General features: G+C 32.1%; 2 protein-coding genes across 4 annotated transcripts; one reads left to right on the forward strand and one right to left on the reverse strand.

Annotated features, from left to right (window-relative positions):
* Positions 1-861: 861 nt before the first annotated feature.
* On the reverse strand, positions 862-5895 carry LOC114726770 (1-aminocyclopropane-1-carboxylate synthase-like). Of its 2 annotated transcripts, XM_028913469.1 has the most exons (5): positions 5887-5895; positions 2929-3078; positions 2673-2804; positions 2419-2579; positions 862-1858 (listed from the first exon to the last, which is right to left on the reverse strand). In XM_028913469.1, the coding sequence occupies exons 2-5, from the start codon at positions 3055-3057 to the stop codon at positions 862-864; spliced, it is 1419 nt and encodes a 472-aa protein (XP_028769302.1). In that variant the 5' UTR covers positions 3058-3078; positions 5887-5895. The 2 variants fall into 2 exon arrangements, with proteins under 2 accessions (XP_028769302.1, XP_028769301.1); XM_028913468.1 differs by lacking the exon at positions 5887-5895 and having other exon boundaries at positions 2929-3099.
* A 7877-nt stretch (positions 5896-13772) lies between these two features.
* LOC114726772 (1-aminocyclopropane-1-carboxylate synthase-like) lies at positions 13773-22579 on the forward strand. Of its 2 annotated transcripts, XM_028913472.1 has the most exons (5): positions 13773-13789; positions 20004-20151; positions 20257-20388; positions 20487-20647; positions 21565-22579. In XM_028913472.1, the coding sequence occupies exons 1-5, from the start codon at positions 13773-13775 to the stop codon at positions 22577-22579; spliced, it is 1473 nt and encodes a 490-aa protein (XP_028769305.1). The 2 variants fall into 2 exon arrangements, with proteins under 2 accessions (XP_028769305.1, XP_028769304.1); XM_028913471.1 differs by lacking the exon at positions 13773-13789 and having other exon boundaries at positions 19984-20151.
* Positions 22580-23104: the final 525 nt, after the last annotated feature.

Raw genomic sequence — 23104 nt, forward strand, 5'->3', positions numbered from 1 at the left:
TTAGTGGGTTGGCATTAATCATTATAACTAGGTTAATTACCTTATTATTATTATATTAATTGTTTTCGCAATTTGTCCAATAATCCCGGATCAACACACCATCGTGCTTGTAATATCCAACAGTACCGTCGTGGTTAACTAAAATTGTTCCTCTATAACATTCTATTTTTTCACTCCTTTCTGGCTTTATATAATACAAGCACCTTCAGCATGTTTTATAATATAATATATTTTAATTTGTTTAAAGCATTCATTCTTTTTATCTAACATCCTTCACTAATTAACCAAACTCCTCTAATTAATGATTTTATTGAGGATAATTTTGATATTTTACAAAAATTAAAAGAGAAATAGTCTTCACTAACTTATTAAATTATGTAAAGTTATTATTAGGTGTTTATAATCAGAACTGGAAGGATAGTTATAATGTAAAAACCCTTATAAAATTTAATAAAATACTTGTTCCTTTCTTTTCATCCCCCTCTCCCCACAATCAATTATATGAATCAAAGGGTGAATTTGGAAAGGTGCAGAAGTTTTTCGCATTAAACTAATTTTCATTAATTTTCTTAATCTGATCATTAAAAGTTGTTAGTATGGCCTTATTATAAAAAGAACTAGACACGGGAGCACGCAATTGTTAATGATTAATTTCATATAGATACTGAATTATAAAATTAATATTGCTCATACAAAAACTACAATATTAATATAATACTGTTTTTCATATGTTTCATATCGAATAACATTTCAAGCAAATTTAACTAAGAAAACTATATGGAAACTTTATTCAATCTAATTTCCAGTAACAATAGAAATATAAGAAACATGATTTATAATAAATCTGATGTGAGCCTTAAATTAGGCTTTAACATAGGAGGAGTGAGGGATTGGTGAATGTGGAGACCTCAAAGAAGGTGACATAATAAACTCATCGAATCTTGCGGAGAAGTTCGCCCTCAAACTCTTAATAATGTTTTGCATATTTTTCATTACTTCCACTGCTTTCTTCGCTTCTTTCCCCACAAATGCTCTGATCCTTCTCAGTGCTACTTCCATGGTTTCGTCATCCATGTTCGCAAAGCAAACCCTGTACCACCCAGCCTCACTGCAACTGAAAGACGATCCTGGAGATATATTCAGCTTCACTTCATTCACTATCACACGCCATAGCTTCATTTCTCCTTCAACTGTTTGCTCTTTTAACAGACTTCTCAGGTTCATCCAGCAGAACAGGCCCGCGTTGCTTGGAAGGCAAGTGATTCCCATCTTCTCAAGTCCCTCTGTGAATAAATTGTGCCTCTTGGCTAACCTTCTTGAGCTTTCTGCTAGAAATCTGTCCACAAAATCATCATCTGAAAGCATCGAAGCGAGCACGTGTTGAGTCTGTGAAGAGACTAATCCAAAGCTTGACATTTTGCGAGCACAGCTCACCACAGTGTCGTTGTATGAGTAAACTATCCCGACTCTGAAGCCAGGAAACCCCATGTCCTTCGAAAGGCTATAGACTATGTGAATGAGATCTCTGTTGCAGAACTCCATTTCTTGGATGATCTCAGAGACACTTACAAAGCTTGGTGTGCTGAACACAGTGGCTGCATATATTTCATCACACACCAAATGGATGTTCTTTTCATTGATAAAGGTTACTAGGCTTTTCATTGTCTTTCTGTCTAAGGTGGTGCCTAAAGGGTTTGATGGGTTGGTTATAAGCAAGCCCTTCACATTAAGGTTGTCTTCTTGGGCTTTCTTGTAGGCCGTTTCAAGAGCTTCTTTCGTTATTTGGAAGTTGTTGGAGCTGTCAGTGTGGACAGGAATTATTTGTACCCCAGTTCGCCAGCACAAGTCACGGGCATATCTGAAATAGGATTTGAACTACATGTGAGCAAAATCATATATCTTTCTAACGAATAAAATCAAATTGATCGAACATATCCAGGTTTTAGTCGAGCAATATCGACTATATTATATTAATTTGCGGGTCTTAATAATCCACACCACAAATGCAATCCTTGCATGAATGGATGTGATAACAGGACAGGGTTTTAGAATTTTAAGAAATATCAGGTAAGGGAGCGAGGAGTTTAAAGTTAATTGAGCTCCCAAGGTCAACGGCTAGTAGGGTCCACTGGTCAACTGCTCTTTAATAAGTATTTTTCTTTTGATGAAACACTGCTTTAAGTTAATCAGTGATTCATTTGGATTTAAAAAAGAGACTCCATTCACATGCTTGTTGACCTCTTTCTATTGCCCTAATTCATTGAATCAAATGCGATTTGAAATCACTCTTAACAGACATATCGCGTGTCATGACTGCGTAAGTGTCATTCAGTGGAGTTAATAATTGAGGCGCACTGAACATGAATACTGAATATTTATAAAAAGAGAGTGAAAAATGAGGAAAGAGAGGGGACATACGCTGGATAATAAGGAGAGGGAATCAGAAAAGCATCTCCAGGATCAGCCAAACAGAACATGATGACCTCGTTTGCTCCTGTTGCTCCTCCACTCATTACTATCCGATCCGCTTCGAATTTCACCATCCCTCCATTCACTTTCGACATGAATTTTGCCACACCCTGCACATAGCACAAACAATTATTCCTCCACTTCAAGTCATCTCATGTTTCATTCAACATACTGATAATCAGTAATAATTCATGGTCTCATACATTTCGGAAGCGAGGGAGGCCATGATAGTCCTGAAAGATGGCGACATCTCTGAAGTTATGAAGTCCTTGCGGAGTGCAAATGGAGGCCTCTGGATTGTTCCTAATCCACTCTTGTATCAGGTCAAAGCACAGCTGAAAAATAAACCAAATCACACACACACATACACACACGACCGAGTCAGTCGACCAATCCATCAAACACCTTGTAATCAGTTTTGGTGATGGATGGATGTTGGTGAATATATAATATAAAAACCTGATTTTCAGCAAGGCCCATCTGGATGACTCCTTGAGGGTTGTGCGTGGGATGAAACGGGTCTCGGTCGTAAGCCTTCCATCCATCAAAATACGGAGAGTTTTCCCCGTGTTTGTCATTGATGGCCATGTTAGACAGAAGCTGATGGCTCTCCTCATTCCCCAAACCCATTCTTAAATTTACAAGTGAAAAGGAAAAAAAGGAAGCTAAGGTTCAGTTACTAGGAGGTGTTGTAAAATGGCGAGAAAAGAAACAAGAGAGGTGAAGAGCCAGGAATTAATTGTGAGTTGTGGCGATGGGATGCTGATGCACTGATGCAGAGGAGTGGGAGGGAATGGGAGAATTTATAGAGGAGCACTAGTGGTGGATGCTATGTACGGTAAAGTTCACTTTCCAGTCGCCCTTTTGAAAATCTCATCATATACGTCACCGGCCTTCGTGGAAAAGTCTAAATTAAAAATCCAAAATCATGCTGTAAAATTAACAAAAATCACTTGTAATTTTGACATGCACTGAATGATAAATTTACTTAATCCAGTAAAAGTACTGTCAATTTATATATGTTTTTTTATAGGCACATGTATCTTTCTATTGAAGATAAATTTTTTTTGAGGCACCCTCGAACACTAAATATGGACACCACTCTTAGCGAGAATTCAAACTTTAGCTCATCATGTATGAGCACTAAATGCGTGAAGTAAATGTGTGAACCAAAGTTTGAATTCTCACTAGGAGAGGTGTTCACATTTAATATCCAATAATACCTTAAACAGGATTACTTTCAATAGGAACATATTTATACCTACCAAGAAAAAAAAAACGTTCGAGATTTAGAGAACTCTTATCTCATGCGGGCTTGGTCTAATTTCCTCCCTACTGCTTTATCTGTAATTTTGTACTATAAAATATAAGATAATTTTGTTTTATCACTGTAATAAACACCACACACACATATATATAACAATGTTATCAGCAATTTAAAGGTATAATTAATAATGATTTCTCGTCTTACAGGTGACTTTGGTATATTAAAAAAGTACTTAAAAAGTGTTTTCATGCAACTCATCAAAACAAAACTCTTTCCATATAATTATACCTTGTATTTTGTAAAATTATTTTTAAAAAATCTAATAAAAAAAACCCTCTTAGTTGTTTAAGGTGCTAATAGCCGTACAATGCTAAGGTTACAAGCGTGTTAGGTCAAAATTAACGGCACATGTGGTCACAGCAAGTCAGTAAAGCAGAAATTTTTCACTAATTGCAATGATGCACAATTTCTTAATATTCACGGGAGAACACGTACGCGACTACGCGTTAAGAAAATGCATTTGTTTTTTTTATTATTATTTAAATTTTTTGTGAAAAAAATTTAAATATCCGACTAATTACAAATTAAGAAAAAACATATTGTATATCCGAACTAGGTGCTCCCTCCAATTAGCTAGTTCTGATGTTTATTTTGGTATTAGATATATCTTATTAATTTATTTTATCTCCTAAATTTATAATTTTTTTAAATTATTCCTATTAATTACATATATAAATGGAGTTTTTATAAATAGAAACATTTTAGAAAAATTAATATACATTTATTACAAATAATTAACTTAAATAATTTTTTAATATTTATAAATTAATTACCTACCTTCGTATTTTAATTTTTATCAGGCTGCGCATAACAAGCTTAACTGCGAAACTGAATCCCAGAGTGACTTGCCAAACCAAAAAAAGGGGGAAAAAAGAAATGAAAGAAAGAAAAGGTCGCGGATCATCATCGTCTTGGTATTTCTTGATTAGTAATTAGTACGTCCCTTACTTAATATAATAATTAATTAGAGGTTGAATTTGGTCATAGGTATAGGTATAAGATCTTAATCTACTTTGTCTTTTATTTTTTTTCAAAATATCTCTTTTGATTATAAAGGATTTATACTAAGAGGTAATTCTAATAATCTAATACACATGATTGAAGATGATAGTTTAAGAAGATCAACATATATTTATAACGAATAACTAATTTAACTAATTTCTTTTAAATATCTTCAAATTAGTTATTTTATTTTTATATTCAGTATTAAAGGTAGTATATTGAGTTGGAAATTTGGTCGGAGAGATTTTGTAACATTTTAAATAACTTACTGAGGATGACATATAGAGTCGAGAGCTGTACGTCCTGATTATTAAATACTATTAGGTATGATGTGATGATTTTTCTTTTAATTTTACATGAACAAGTTTAGTGTGAACAAGTTTCCTTGATGACCTGAAATATTATTCTTTGAATTTTCAAAATGCAAAGTGGATCTGCAGGCTTGTGAATTGGGAATAAAATTTTCGGTAAAAAAAAAAAAGAATTGGGAATAAAATCGACGATTAAGTACAATACAAGATTATATTTTGAAGGTCAGATTGTAAAAGTCAGATATGGGGAAAAAATGTCAAATGGATGCGTAGGTGATGGATGGACTAGGAATTATTATTCTTCGACAAATCAACATGTTCAGACATAGTCAATGGTTTATATTTTCAACGTCAAAAAGTTTATTTAACTTGCCAGATATGTATCGACCCCATTACATATTTTTTTCCGAAATAAAAATGTACGTATATGACCTGAAAATAAGTATAGCACGTTCTTCATGATTTTGAAAAAAAAATTACACACGGTTCTCCTGTTGCAATTTACCAGGTAAATTTCAAAATAAACTATTATTGTCAAAATATATATATGCATATTACTTCATACTAAAAGAAAAAATTGGGACTATAATTGTGCAATGTGAAACATAAATTCATTTACGATATATTAACCCGTTCTTAATATAAGAGCTAGTTGACTAATTTGAGTAGATTAAAAAAATTAGTTATGTTAGTTATTAGTAATAAATAGGTGTTATCTTTTCTAAAATATCTTTACTAATCAAGTATATTGATTAAAAATTTTATTATTACAAGGACTATCTTGAAAAGAATAAATAAATATGAGAGGTAAAATAAATTAAAAATTTATATTTAAAATTAAAATAAAAATTAAATTAGTTTTTATATTAAATACTCCGGAGTGTGCTGGAGAATATATGGGCGTGACGCGCGTGCGGAAGGTAACGTCTCCCATTTTGTTGGACAACTCGAACGTGTTTCACAGGCTCCCATCACTCCTTGGACTTCAAACCCTTCTCTCTTCTTTCATATTCACCTCCATGTACGGCTAGTTGCAGTGTCTTGATAATGATCCTGACTTTTCATTACTGTCCCGTGCTAATTATAAGACTCTGTTTATAAACTATAAATAGAGTCTTATAATTAAGACTAAAGGTACTAATTAACATCACAAAGTAACTTATGCTACCCTCCTCATTATTAATTTAAAAACTACTTAATTAATTAAATTAAATTAATAAAACTAAACGAATTACTTAGTTCTAACAAATATGATATGATTCTTTTAAAATACCCCATGTCACGCTTAGATTATACCACCTTTAGTTCAAAATATAAGCTAAATTTTGTTAGAAGAGCTTCTTTTTTTTTTTTATAAGATGACGTTCATTTTGGCTAAGCATTTAATATGTTTTTTTTTTCAATTTTACTCCCATATATTCTCTTTCTTTTCTGATTCATTTATTATATCTTTTACGTATTCTCTTCATTAATAAGGGCATATTTTGAAATATATATATATGCATTACATATTTATTGTTTAAAATTGATTTTAACTAATTTTTTTTATAAACATAAATGGATAAAGTTTGGCTTATATTTTGAACCGAAGGAAGTATATAAGTTTATAAATCAATCTAAGTCGCAGACGAAAATTTTTGGGAGACTTTTAACAAGGGAGGGAGGCATGTGCCTTGCCTAATTGACCCTGGTGCTGCTTTTGTGTTAAGCGTGAGCTTGCCTTTGTAATTAAAAAAAAGGTTTATAAATTAAATAAATTAGTTTAAATTTTTTTGATAAATATGAGATATAAAAAGTTGATTATGAGATTTTGTATTTAAAATCAAAAGCAACTCTCCAACTAACTCATACATTCAAAACAGGAGGAATATTGTAGAGATTATGACACTAGCTTCCTTCATTACTCGCTCTTATCAATTACTCCTCCTAGTCCTCTTTATAAGAGCCTAATAACTAAATTATGTGATTTAAAAAATTAGTTAAAATTAATAAATATGTAAGAAATGAACTTTTTTTTCCCAGGCATGCCCGTATTTATAAGGGACAAATTAAAAAAAAAGAAAATATAAAAAGGAACGTAGTAAACATTTTAATTAATATAATACACGAGATTAAGTAGGCGCAAAATAGTACAAACAAATTAAACGCTGAGACAATAACAAGTGCATGGGATCTTATAAAAAGAATCAAGACAACTCAAATTTCAGATTCTTATTTAAAAACCCAGAAGGAATAGGCTTTAAAAGTTACAGTACTAAATCATTAGATGTATTATAATAAATGGATTAAAAGATTTTAAACAGAGCTGGTGAAGCGAGTTGGCTTCAACCCGCACCTTGGTAGCTTGATATTTTTTTCAATCCGAACCCACCTTTTTGGCGGATTGAACTTCCTTGTCCAACCTGTATTACCAGCTATACAGTTTTAAGTATATTTAATAAGGATTTACGAGTCGAAGATAAAAACAAGTCGTAAAGTAAAGCATGAGAGTTTGAGTTGCTCTTGAGTTGCTCGAGTTGAATCAAAAGTTTGAGAATTAGGTGATGGTCAAGTTGGGGCACGCGGTTCATGTACGAACGGAAGTATAAGTCCATATGCATGCGAAACATGATTCTTTAATTTGCATCTTCGTCACCTTCTTTTAACCCAATAGAAATAGGAAAATATAAACATCTCTTTTACACCTCACACCCCATCACTGCTTTAGTTCAGAATTAAACATGTCTATACATAAATTACGTATTTTTCTGATTTTTTTACCTCAATTATACACGTGGACAACGATTATTATGGGCTTGTTTGGTCCTATTCATTCTTTTATGTTCTCAGAAATATTTTTTAAACTGGTTTTGAAAGGAAAAAATTAATTGAAAAATATGTACGAATCATTATCTTGAAAAAAAAATTATAAATAGTAAAGTGGGGAGTGACGCGACAGAATAAGTTTCTATATATTTACATAGTCTTTTAATTAATAAAAATACAATATCCCCGCGTCTTTTCTGATTTGGTAAAATAAAACGTAAACATTTAGATAGAGATATTTTAATATTTTTGTTTTTAAGAACAATTTTTATTTTTTTTAGAATACGTAATAAAAACATATTTTTATTTTTTTAACAAAAACTGTTAAATCTCTTGTTAATTAAAATAGCAAGCAAAGCAGGCCTATTTTTTTTTTTTCACAGCCTATTCTTAAATATATATATGTGTGTGTGTATGTGTGTGTATATATCTCGCTTGCTGTACATTTGTTGTCGCATTATGTCGATGTAAGAAGATATCAAAATAGATGGCGGACGCGTCCTGATTATGGGAATTGGACTGAAAGGAATTATCAGCGAGAGATTAAAATGATCTCATTTTAAATAAATTAATTACTTGTAAAGGATGATCACGCAGTAAAAAGAATAAGATCAAGCACACAAAGTCAGCGTAAAAGATTTGGAAAGAATTTCATATGACTATGAGAAGCATGCAGCACAAAAAATTAAATTACATTGAATTTGAACCGCCGATTTGTGAAGTGACAGAGATCGACTAGGATCTAATTAAAATGACATTATTAGTTACAAACATGTTGCAAATTATAATTATGTTATAATTTACTAAGAGTTAATAAGAACTTTGATCTTTCAAGTTTAACTTTATTTTGTTTTGATCCCTCAAATTTCAAATCATAAGTTTTGGTCCTTTAAGTTTTTTTTTTAATTTAAAACACTTGTCCCTACATTAAAACCTATGATCTGAAACTTGATGAATTAAAATTAAAATGAGTACAACCTTAAAATTATGTTAACCCATTGACTGAAGATTGGAAGATGTAAATTTTGGGGGAAAAAAACAGCTTGTGAAAAAAACTTAACAAAAATGTTTACCGACAAGCTGTAGATTGCAAAAGATTTTTATAATTAATTAAACTTATAAAATTTAAGCAACTTATAGCATATTTTTAATTATTTTTTATACTTATAATTGACGTTAATAGATTTGAAAATAAATTTTTGGAGCTTAAAACAAAACTATTCTGATTACGGGGGTATATTTTTATTTTCCACAAATCCGTGGTTATTGATTGTTAATTAATTCATGGTTTAAGTGATAATTTCATTCCGAGTCATTTTCCGGCAGATTTGATGTGACAAGCCTCAAAAAGGCTAGTAGCTAAGCACGGGGGTTGCTCAAAAACACGCGCCATCGGTTAATGAATGACCCCCCTGGTTTTTTTTTTGGGTCAAAAAATGACCGCCTGATTTGTTTGGTTATTGGCCACGACTTAACAGATACTTGAAAGTCAACGGAGACACAGAGACCGGGGGCGGGGAATAACTTTTGTAATATGTACTACCTACGTTTTAATTATAAAAATCAGTTGATTAATTTGATAAAATAAAAAAATAAATTGAGTTAGTTATTTGTTCTAAATAGACGTTGTTTTTCTTAAAATATCCTTGCTAATCAAGTGTATTGACTATAATTATCATTATTAGAATGATTCTTTTGAAAAAAAATGTATAATAAACAAAGTGAATTTGGGTCTTATATTTAAGACCAAAATAAAGGTTAAATAAAATCTTATATTAAGACCGGAGGTAATATAATATCTTCAATATTTTTAGACAAAATAATGGTCTTAATTATATGCATGCGTAGTGGAAAGCGATTAAAGCACGTGCATAATTAAGAATTTTGTTAGCCAAATTGCATAATTAACATCTAGAAACAACTAAAAATGAGAGAATTAATGCAGAAGCTAAAAGAAAACGAGTTTGAGTTGCACAAAATCGATGATTGTAATTTAGAATTAGAAGCATTGCAACAAATTAAAGAGACTCTCTTATCGAAACTTTGACTGATTAATTAATTAATGTCGACAAATAATAAATATCTTTTTTCAAACTTACAGCGCTATACCTTTTTATTTTTTTGAATGCACTTTGTGAGTCTTCAATTCAACCTAAGCCAACGTTATGACTAAAGCACTCAACAATTAAAATAATCAAAAACAACAAAACCTTAACACTTTGCCGAAGCCACATACATTTGTTGTAGTATATATTAATCCAACAATATTATACTAATAATAAGACCATAGTGATTAATTAATGCTTGCATATCGATGGGCAACACCACAAATACAATTGAATAATTTATAAATACTTTTTTTTTTTAATCTGTAGTGCGTTTGAAAAGGATGCGCCTGGATTTTGTGTCTGCTAGTTATGGTATATATTAGTCAATTATTAATTAGAAAAAGTATGTCAGTTATTGAAGCCAAACTAACACAATTTAATTAAAATACTGAATGATACTCTACTTACATGCCCAGGCAGCCTTAAAAGGAGTAATTTAAAAATAATTTAATCATTAGCTTTATTTGAGAAAGCTTTGAATAAAACACAATTCATAGCAAACGATGAGCAATTGAGTTCATGAAGGTGGATCGGTCATAGACTAATCGTCAAAGTTTTTTGTTTTTGTTCTCGATAGCCTAATCTCGTATTAATTAATGTGTTCTTTAGTAGTCTTCGATTTATGTGAATATTCATATTACATGTTTTTATGAATTGATAATTAATAATTCTAATTGGAAAGCCGAAGTTTTCAATTTGGGGGAAGAGGATAAAACATTGAACATTCCAAAAAAAAAAAAAGCTAACTATTTTTATAGTTTTTAAGAGAAAAATATATATAAAACTGCAGAGGAATGTTAATGTTGAAAAAACCAGCACTATATTGGATGGATAAATTAATAAATCGGTCTTAGGATAAGAAAAGAGAAAAAATGGTCAAAGTGCGGCCGTGAATATCACTACAACCTGAATAAAAATATTTTCATTTGTGCTGCCAGCACGTGGGCAGCTGTGCCATGCACATAATCACTCACGCACGTACTTACGTCAATTACCTAATAAAAATTAAAATTTAATGGCTGCAGTGAGATTTACATAGTTCGAATTAAATTTTCAACAGATAATTTCTCTTTGAGAAAGTGAGAGTTAAAAGATAATTTTTATTTTAGATTATACACATTAAAATATCAAACTCGTCCAATTTTAATACTCATCACTTGAGTGGTAATTAATCCATCAGCTTCTCATTCATTACTCATGAGCTTATGGTTATAATAAAATAAATTTAGTTTATTAAGGAGTATTATTTATAAAATCATTTTCATTTTAAATTCTAGATATATTAAAATAAAAAATTATTTAAAATATAAAAAATTTAAACTGGATTCGGACTATCCAAAATCAATCCAGATGATATAAATTAATATGAGTATTCCACGTTTATCTTTTTTATGGGCATGAAATATGCTTCATAACCCATCTAAACTGAATCCTAAAATTTCTAACAATATTCAAACTTAGACAAAATATAACGATGATGAAGCTGCCAAAGTTATACAAGTATATATAAATGCAACATCAATATGCATGCTTGCTCCTTTTCCTACCATAGGCTTAGTTATGTATAAAGCTAGTGCGTGATGAGTGGGTTAGCTTTATTAGCAGTATCCATCTCTTCTTATTAAATTTGTCTTTTGAAGTCTGCCAGAATGAGCCATACCCCAACCTTCTCTTTCAATGAATCTGAATAACTTACTAATTAATTTAATTACCACCACAACAAAAAATGTATGGCAGAGTCTCAGCCATTCAGACCAGAAAAAGAGTGTGTGTGTGTGTGTGTGTGTGTGTGTGTGTGTGTGTGTGTTATAGAGTAAAGGTTTTAATTATTTGACCATTATTCCTATAAACCATTTTGGTTCGATCTCGTATGGTTTACATTGAAAGGGACAGTTATATCTATAATTTTAAAATGAGTGGCAAAAATGAAAGGCTGAAGGAAAGGCAATATGTTCCTGCAACTCTGAACAAGTGCCATGTCCATTAAGGCAACAAATTAAATGGGTTGGCTATGCTCATCTGTAACAAGTTCTCTAATCCTGTTCTTAAAATGTTAGTATTTAATAGAATTTAATTGTAAATCCATATGAAATAAAAAAGACACATGACCATGTGTGATTAGAGAACTTGATGTAATAGATATAAACATAAGTTTTGTTTTTAACTTAATGCAAAAGGAGAAATCTCACATATACTCCTCCGGTCTTTAATATAAGACCCATTTAACTAATTTGATTAGATTAAGGAAGTTAGGTAAGTTAGTTAATTATAAAAAATGTGACATGTTTTTCCTAAAATACCATAATTGTAATATCCTTAAAAAAAAAAAAGTAATTGAAAAATAATATAATATAATAATTTTATATTTAGAAATTGTTGAAAATCCTTTTTATTAAGGTAAATAATTTGGAGGTGGTAAATAAATAATTTGGGGTTGTTAGAAATTTTAAATTGTTGCTAAAATACTTAATAATTTTTGGGTTATGAGAGTTGTGGGAATTTAGAGTAAAAATTTAAATAATATAGAGAAGTTTAATTAATTAATTAATTTATATTAATATGTGGTTATATTAATTGTGTAGATTAATTATTGGTTGAGCAAAGGATTGACCTTGTGGTAATCCTTAGTATTGCTTTGGCGAGAGGTAACCACTTTCCACTTGTTATATGTGCTAATATGTTGTTTGTGAGTGTTTTGCTATTTTTAGAATAATATTTGATATTTGGAACTTGAGTAGATATGTTATATCTTTTGAGCTATGAAAATTGTCTTGTGGGATTTTTGGATTGTGATTGAGAAGTTTGGAAAAGATATATGATTTATATCTTATGGATTATACTGAGAAAAGATTGAGACATTTTTATTATATTGTGAATGATTGGTGGTTATTTGGATTTTGGATTGAGTCCTATCCTACCACGTGGTAAGGCCACCATTGGTGCACATTGGTTGGCTTCTTCTTTCGTCCCCCATAGTGAGGGATAGGCCTTTGTGGCTTCTTATTCGTCCCCCAGAGTGAGGGATAGGCCCATATGTTTGATTGATCCCCCAGAGTGAGGGATAGACTTATGTGGCTTGTGTGTTGGCCCCATAGTGAGGGTTTGGATGATTGAAATTATATTTCTATGGATATATCTATAGTTCTCGAGAATTTATAACTGTCCCACTTGACACCTCACGAGCACGTGTTAGTATGTGTGATGAGTTGGAAAGTTGGTTACTGAGGCATTTGTCTCACCCCGTGGTTTAACATTTTCAGGCGATAGTTCAGGTGGTGGCCCATCAGGGAAGGCTCCGGAGGCATAGTGTGCTGTTATAGCTTGTATAGCCTCCCTGCTTTTGTTCTATGTGTTGACTTGTTATATATTGCCACATAGGGCTCATCTACTATCATGATGTAAAATAATACTTTAATTACTACTATCTGGTATGATAGGGCCGTGAGGAGGTCCGAGACATTTTAGACTCTGCATGTAATGCTCTTTTGAGTGTGTTGACTTTTGACTAATGAGCTCTATAGTTTATATTAAACTGATTTATCAGTTCGTATGGTTGAAAATATAAGTTTGGTTTGGGCTAATGGTGGAATGATATTTCTGGACTCTGGAAGTCCAAGGCCCAAGGGTAACGATCGATGTTACTCTTATTATAAGTTTATTTCTTTTAACCATGATAGCGATTTTAAAATTTAAGGTTTATTCTTTTCTATCATGGTTAATCATCCAAATAAATTGTTGGATTTATCGAAAATGGTTTGGAAAGAACAGTTGTCACAATAATCATTTTTCTTAATACTCATTTTTCATCTTCTACTTGATTATGGTTGAGAGAATATTCATAGGGGTAGTTAGAAAAAACTGATAAATATAAAAGTGGGTCTTATATTTAGGATCAAAACCAACTCAACAGTTGGATCCTATATTAAGGACCAGAGGAGTAATTAGATTTGAGCTAAAAAAAGACAGACACACTCAATGTTTTAATACTCTTCCCCTTTTGGGATGATCAACCTCTATCACACAATCGTACTCTTGAAATTACGAAAACATTATCCAAAGTCAAACCTCTCAATATTTAAATTTCTGCAAATAATAAATAATCTCTTATTATTGATTAATCTATTTTTATTTAAGAAATAACAAACTATCCAGATCTTTTATTTTTACGCGTATAGTCCTACCTAGCTAACAACATATGGCTCGTGACACTCTCACACGACCTGTAAATTAAGCCTAATCACCAGAAACAAAGTAGCTGAATGAAGAAGATATTGAAATTATGGCAGACAACATTTGGAACCAAACCCCCCCCCCCCAAAAAAAAAACTGTGATGTTGCAGTGCCCATCGGATAAGTTAGAGTGAATTAATAATACACCTAAAATTTGAAAAATGTGATTATCATAAAGTTGATCGACGTCTTCATATGGATAGGTTGAGACTAAAGATATTAGAGGTTTAAGAGTGGGTTTTTCCTGGTTTGGCCGTCGGCAGAAATATCTTTTAATTTATAGCCCTTCCAATTTAATAAAACAATTCAATGTCGACAGACTCGATCTAAATTAAAAGGAAAATAATGTACTACTATATGGTTATTTATATAATATTTTTTCGGGTAAAAAATATATGTAATATTGTTACTTACTGGTATAACGTTTGCTATAGACATATACCAGTTAATCTATGTCATATTTCTTATAATTAACTAACTTACCTAACTTTTTTAATCTAACGGGTAAAAAATATACATAAGATATGTTACTTACTAGTATAATGTTTGCTACAGACATACACCTGTCAATCTACGTCATGATCATTAACTAATACGAAGCTAATAATGTATGATCGCCTGCAGACATTGTAAGCCACAAGTCAGTTTCATTTGACTTTGTATCATCATTTGAAAATTAATTATTCCGTCTAAATATAATTATTATACTACCTCCGGTTTTAAACATAGGAACTAGCAAAGGATTTTTTTTTTGGGGGTTGGAAGCTAAGAAATTTATTTTGATTTGAAAGACAATATTTTAGTTCAGTTCACCTCCCAAACCAATAATTTTTTTTCAAAGTGTCCCTATTGATTAGATATAATTACTGAGAAAATTTTCATCGAAGGATATTTATAATGTATATGATTAGAAAGTGTATTCTACAAAAATCAACACATTTTTTTATAAATAATTAACTTTATTAATTTTTCATGATACTATGATAGGTTTTAATTTACAATGGAAACTGGCTCGATCCTTACGTGACAGCTTTGAGATGTTGACATCTTGCAAATAGGGGCATATTCATATTAATATTGATTGAAATTGATAATAGGATGAAATTTTAATTAAAATAAGCATGTAATATTATCAAAAGATATATATATATCTATCGTTATTTCATTACAAAATTTAATAGTAAAAATAATGAAAAGAATTAGTAATTTTTTCCCCTAAAAATACGTTATTTCTTGCTGTACGTGAATAAAGAGTGTCAAATTTCCCATGTGTCACGTCTGAAAAGGGGGAAAAAGTATGGCATGCACGAACAAATTAAGCATAGACATGTTTGAACTAACATTGAATGAAAGCATCATGAATGAGCTGTGCTGTGTTATATATCGCTATTGAAGAGTATGGGTTGGTATAAATTAATTGATAAGATGATCATCATCATCATATATTATATATATATATATGCATGTATGTATTATACTATTGAATATTTATAACTATAACTACTCCCTCCTAAATAAAAATCTAGTTAATTAACTATGAAAAATAAAAAAAATTGGCTAAATTACTCATTTATATTTATTATATAAAAATATGCTTCATTTTTTAAAAAACCCTTCTTTTGATGACGATATTATGAGGGTAAAGAAAGTGAGAAAAAATATGAGGTTAATAAGAATCGTACGAAAGAAATATTTTTTAATAAAATTAAAATTTTATATTTCAGACCTATATTTACTATAGAGGTAAGATAATATTTGTTTGGGTTAATATAATCTTTAGTTCTTCAAAAATATTCTCATTTTAGTTTTGATCCTTCAAGTTTCAGATCGTAAGTTTTGGTTCCTCAAAGGGTAAAATAGTTTAAGTTTTTATTGAAATATAAAGACCAATATTTTAAATAGAAAAAAATTGAAGGACAAAAACTAAAATAAAAGTAAACTCGAGAACCAAAAATTATATTAATTCTATTTTCTATTTGAAAAATCAGACCCTAACAACCTCAAATTGGAAATAAGATCAAACCTGAGTGATCTCTCATTTGTTGCTTTCGTGTTACTAAGCTACAAGTTCACCCGCAAGGAGTAAATACTGCCAGTATTGGGATTATCGATAAATATGTTTAAAAAAAAAAAGAATTTGTCTTAATTTATATAAAAATATTTTTTTCCATAAATGTATTTTTGGCGGCTTACCAAACACCTCAATTGCGCGGAAGGACGTTAAAGTGAGGGAAAGAACATGAGAAGGAAAAAGTTGGCAATGAAATCATGCATAGCGTGTATGAGTTCAGCGGTACGCGGAGCGTGTGAGACGGGAAAACCTAACACGCATGCAGCATGTGTGCCCTTCCCAATTACACCTCTGCTCTAATCATAGCCTTCCCTTTCCGTCATTTTCATTTTTTGCAAGCTCTTGTTTAAAAGAGAATTAATGTGAATGACAATTACCAATTACTTTTCCGATCATTAATATAGGACCTATTTAACTAATTTGATTAGATTAAAAAAATTAGGTAAGTTAGTTAATTATAAGAAATATGACATGTTTTTCCTAAAACAACATAACCATCTTTCTTAATACCCATTCTCTCTCTTCCACTTGATTATGGTTGAGGGAGTATCTATAGGAGTAATATATAAAAAATTAATAAATATAAAAAATGAGTCTTATATTTAGAAGCAAAACCAACTCAACAATTGAATTCTATATTAAGAACCAGAGGAGTATCATATTAGAACCCATTGATAATTAGTTTTTTTTTTTAACATCTCGTTATGATTTTCCTTTAAACCAAATCATTCTTTTTTCTTATCTCTCTTTTTTTTGGATGAAATAAAATACAATGGAATCTCTCATAAACATGAATACCATCAAAATCAAAATATGAGATACACATTACTAAGAGTGATGTGTGTGATTTGAATATGCGATGTGCCTCCCTCCCCACGAGATGGGAGGCTTCCTTTCCATGCATGCCTGCCACGTGTCTCCCCATACTCTCCTTCCAAAACTTCACTTTTAGTTTGTTCCCATTTTCCTATCAAGTCTTTGCCACCCCGGCCGGCCGCCCCTAGTGCTCTGCTTGGATTGAGTGAAATGAGAGAGGAAGGAAAAGTGGGATAGAAAATGGGAGAGGAATGGACTTTTCCTTGCTTGGATGAGAAAGAAAATAGGAGAGAAAAGAAAAGTGGAGAGAAAAATATGGTGGGTCCCATACCCCATTTTCCTCTCAAAATTTCTCTCCACAAGTGGAGAGATTTTCACCGCTTCGGTTCATTTCCACATTGCCCCTCCGCCAAGCTCGCATCGTTCATCTTCTCTCCCGCGCCAAAAAGCTCTCACCGTCGCTGCTCCAGTAATCACATTCATCCAGTCGGCTGCATCTTCCCCCCCCCCACTTTTTTTTTTAAACTCTCAGGGGTAATTTCTCATGTTATTATGATCTTTAATTTTATTTGATTTTTATCATTTTATTAAAATATTACATAATGTATAAGTTATTTATTTCCTTTATTTTAATTAAGTTCAAAAATTATTTCCTTTTTATTTTTACATAGAAAAATAATTTTTTGCTAAATTATTTAGTTTCTTGCCAATTAATTATAATAAGAGCATTTTAGTCATTCTGATATTTATACATTTTCTTTCTTTCCTGTTTTCTCTCACTCATCCAAGCAGAAAGAGTGATAATATTTTCCTTTCAGTTTTCTCTTTCTTCATTTTCTTTCCTCCCAACTTTTCTTCTCATCCAAGCGGGGGGGGGTAAGTCTCATATTCTTCGATAGTTTAACCTAGCTTACCTCGTTACCTAGCTCCTTCGATCATACGTAGCACTGGATAACGCTAGATTAAAAAAAAACATGAATTATACTAATACATCAGATACATTGAGAAAAAATATTAAATATCCTTTAAATTTTATAATTTGTCTTACAAACAGAAACAAACACGTAATGAAAGATAGTTATTAGTCAATTCATTAAATTTATTGAAAATACAAAAAATGCCAAATTTATTTATACTTGAAATCATGAAAACATATTGATGAGAAGTGAAAAAATTGTATTTAATTTTAAACAGGAATGATGTTGGAAAAATATAATAATATTTTACTTCATGACTTATAACGGAAGCTTAATTTTTCCTTTTAGAAAATGAATTAGGAAGTACTCAGTAATATATCGTAATGGACTAAAATGAAATTTGGTTGAATTAATGAGTGGCCAGAAAAGAATTAATGTGTGGGGCCAAATGGTGTAGCCGCCCCATGAGGACAAGGCTGGGGCGCATTCCTCGTATGGTAATAAGTTGAGTGTCTTTGACTCGTGGGCCCCCTTTTTCTTTTCTTCAAGGCCGACCATTCCTTAATTACTTTTCCAACTCTTTCTTCTTTAGTATTCGCTTCCATATTCCTCCAATTTACGTATTCTTACAATCTCATCATGTTTTTTCAAGGTCCCAAAATAAAAAAAAAACACTTTGATCATATTTTACATGTTTACCATCCTCGTATTTTTAAGCTCATCATCTCTAAAATGAGTAAATGACCATTCCTTACTTGCATTTTTTTTTTGGGCGCTTAATTACATTATAATTGAGGATAAGATGCTTCCAAAAAAAAAACTAGGCTGATGTTGCGTTAGCAGGATAATTAAAAATAAGATACACGTCTTCTTTTAATCTGGCTATGCTCTTAATAAATATATAATTTTTATAATATGTAACTAAAAAGTTAGGCTGGCAGAAAAAAACTAGAAAGTTAATTATATGTTTTTACACATGTCATTATTATTAGGAAATTACATACTATTATGCTTTTATTAAAATATAAAATGAGGAACCCAGAAACTACTGGATATAAGTTTTTTTGGCCCAAAAAAAAGCTTTTTATTTTTTATTTCCTAACTCTTTCCATTTTGTTACTTCAGGTTAGAGTTATAATTAGTCTTTCAGTCAAAGACACACACACCCAGGTAACTTCCGACCAGTGTTTCCCTAGAAATGTTCCGAATCTATTGCTTCCCCTGTTAAACAAGTCTTCCAAGCTCAAAGGATATACATAGGACCACTTAACATTTAGGGGGGGAAAACAACGTAACAAAGCAAGTCTCATAAATGTCACAGCTTTTAATATCCCTTTTTACACACATGGGAATTAGAAAGCTAAAGCTATTCACCGCGATACTATTCTTTCACTCTTTATACTTATTTTCAAATATATAAATCTTAAATGAGAGAGGCCGTGGGTTCAAAATCTAAGAGAGTATGTGATGGATATGTGAGTGGGTTTGTGTTCGCGTTTTTTTTTTCCTTTAACGCGAAATGATTAGATCGGTGTAAAAGTTAAAAAAAAAAAAATGTAAATCTTGGAGGGGCAAAAAATAAAACTTGAAAATATTTACATAGAATTCAAACGTGTATATTATATTTAGAATTGGCTGAGTCAAACATTGTCACGTGACACGCAGGATGGCGAAGGAATTCAGTCAGTGATTCTTCATTTCTTTCCTCGATGGTCGGCAAAAGAAGGCTTGGAACTTCAAAGCAGACTTTGCCATTTATGGCTTTCTCCTCTGCCTATAAATTCCCACCCTCTTTTCTCCATCTCTGCACTTCATCGCTAACAACTCTATCTCTAATATCTTCTTGATCTTTCCCTCCTTAACACACAACACTGTGACCCTTCAACTTATCGTCTTCTTCGTGTTCTTTTTATTCAAATATTGAAAGATGGGTTTTGGAAATGAGAGCCACGGGCTTCTTTCAAGGATGGCAGTGAATGACCAACACGGAGAGAACTCTGCTTATTTTGATGGATGGAAGGCTTATGACAGAGACCCATTTCACCCCACACACAATCCTCACGGGGTTCTCCAGATGGGTCTCGCAGAAAATCAGGTTTATACAACCACAGTTCCGATATTATAGAACACTATGATTGCAAGGTGTTTGATATGTTGACTGACTTGTACATATGGGTTCTTTTCATTTTTTCCCTCTCAGCTCTGTTTTGATCTGATACAAGAGTGGATGAGAAATCACCCGGAGGCTTCCATTTGCACTCCCGAAGGGCTACACCACTTCAGCGATGTTGCTATCTTTCAGGACTATCATGGCCTCCCCAAGTTCACAAAGGTATAAACATATATCTATATATATATATGATATATATCAACTATATGGTATAGGGTTGATACTGAGAAATGGGCTTTTTTACTGTGTGCGATTTGCAGGGTGTGGCAAACTTTATGTCAAAAGTGAGAGGAGGAAAGGTGAAGTTCGATGAAAGTCGTGTAGTGATGAGTGGGGGGGCCACGGGAGCAAACGAGGTCATAATGTTCTGTTTGGCTGATCCTGGAGATGCTTTTCTCATTCCCACTCCTTATTATCCAGCGTATGTACCCTCTATTTTCTATGTCCTTTCAAATTCAATGTATCTTCCCGTCCCACTCACCTATAGTTAAGAAGCAAACATATATATGTGTGTGTGTTAATATTCTCTCCCTTTGAAATTGGCGTTAGAAACACAATATCTTTGTCTTGATCAAAGAGGAAATTAGTGACTACAAATACTTAATTAAAAATCAACAAGTAATTAAAGTCCTTTTGCAGTTGGCATTATTGAAATCTTATTTGTACAGCTAACTGCTTCTCTGTCGGAATAAGAACTAAAACAATTAACTGTTCATTCGACCATGAAGAGAAATATACATTGATCGTGATAAATAAGGTTTTTTTATTATTATGTCATATATTTAATGTGTGACGAAAATTAATACTTTGACACGATTCATTTTATTTATAGTCAATTTGTGACAGTAAAAAATTCTTCATATGATTACTAATTTCTCATCTACGGAACTCCGTCAGCTCACGGTCTCAAGACATCATATTGTCCAAAAGATATTTTTCAAATGGGAATCGGTTCAATGAATTATTGCATACATATAGGTCAAAAAGATTTGGGTTTTCATTTTTTTTTAAAAATCCAAAAGAGAACACTGAATTAACAAAAGCTTAGTGGACCCTGCAGCTTGCAACTGACCTTTGGAACCATATGAAAACCTCCATGAATGATCTTTTGCAATTGTTAATCTTGTTAAGTGTCTAAACATCATCCCTTTTGCTCTTTCAATGCCCCAGTAATCTATTATGGACCCCTATTGTGCATTAGTCAAAACAAGAGACTTTGTCAGGATCATAGACGACAAGCTTAATTAATTATCCAAGTCCAATACGTTCGTTGGTACATATTTATAAGAATTATGATATATATGGTTTTACTCATATATATTTCAAATTCAATTTCAGATATGCTCGTGACTTGTGTTGGCGAACTGGTGTACAAATAGTTCCTGTCCACTGTGATAGCTCCAACAACTTCCAAATAACTAGAGACGCTCTTGAAAGAGCCTACAAGAAAGCTGAAGAAGACAACATCAATGTGAAGGGTTTGCTCTTAACCAACCCATCAAACCCTTTGGGCACCACCTTAGACAGAGAGACGATGAAAAGCCTCGTAACCTTCATCAACGAAAAGAACATCCATTTAGTATGTGATGAAATCTATGCAGCCACAGTGTTCACCACACCAAGCTTTGTAAGTGTCTCTGAGATCATCCAAGACATGGAGTTCTGCAACAAAGATCTCATTCACATAGTCTATAGTCTTTCAAAGGACATGGGCTTTCCTGGCTTCAGAGTTGGCATTATTTATTCATACAACGACATTGTCGTCAGCTGTGCTCGCAAAATGTCAAGCTTTGGATTAGTGTCTTCACAGACTCAACACATGTTGGCTGATATGCTCTTAGATGATGATTTTGTTGATAAGTTTCTGGCAGAGAGCTCCCAAAGGTTGGCTAAGAGGCACAGTTTGTTCACAATGGGACTTGAGAAGATGGGGATTACTTGCCTTCCAAGCAATGCCGGCCTGTTCTGCTGGATGAACCTGAGAAGTTTGTTAAAAGAACAAACAGTTGAAGGGGAAATGAAGCTATGGCGTGTGATAGTAAATGAAGTGAAGCTGAATATATCCCCAGGATCATCTTTTAGCTGCAGTGAGTCAGGGTGGTTTAGGGTTTGCTTCGCTAACATGGATGATGAAACAGTGAAAGTAGCACTGAGAAGAATCGAGGTATTTGTGGGAAAAGAAGCAGAGAAAGCAAAGAATGTAATTAAACGTAGGCAACGCATGACTGGTCTGAGGGTTAATTCCTCGTCATCGAAAAGATTTGATGAGAGTTGGCTTATGTCACCTCACAGTACTCACATTATGTCTCCACATTCACCAATTCCTCACTCACCCCTTGTTAAAGTCACTTAATGGTCAAATTAGATTTAATCATTAATGTATCAGTGTATCAATATTAATCTCACTATCATCATTATATGAATGTTATTAACGGTTAAAGTTTAACTGCTGATAGATCATTTTATGAATAGTTACAAATTGTGAAGGTTCTAATATTTTTAGCTAATTTTTAGCTCATTAGTGCAATTTGGTTAGTTAAATGGTTAACTGGTTGTTTAATTAAGTAACTATGTGCTTCGGTTCAGTTTATTCTGCATATCTAGCTCTTTTTCTTTTCTTTTCTCCTTCAAAGATAAAAAAACAAATCAGATGTATTATATTCCCATGGGGTTTCCCTTCTTTTTTCCTCTTTCCTTTATTAGACTAATAGAAAACAGAACAAAAATGAAAAGCAAGAAGAAAATAAACAAAGGAAACAAGAATATAAATAGATAGAAGAAAACGGAAAGGAATAGACAAGCTAGGTAGGGAGAAGAGAGAGTACAAATTTGATGCTTATCACTGTACTACATTCTTGTCTAGATTTTTAGTAATGAT

Source organism: Neltuma alba, unplaced genomic scaffold (genome assembly GCF_004799145.2).
Source record: "Neltuma alba isolate B1F8T4 unplaced genomic scaffold, ASM479914v2 tig00012402_pilon, whole genome shotgun sequence".
In the NCBI taxonomy this organism is placed as follows: Eukaryota; Viridiplantae; Streptophyta; class Magnoliopsida; order Fabales; family Fabaceae; genus Neltuma; species Neltuma alba.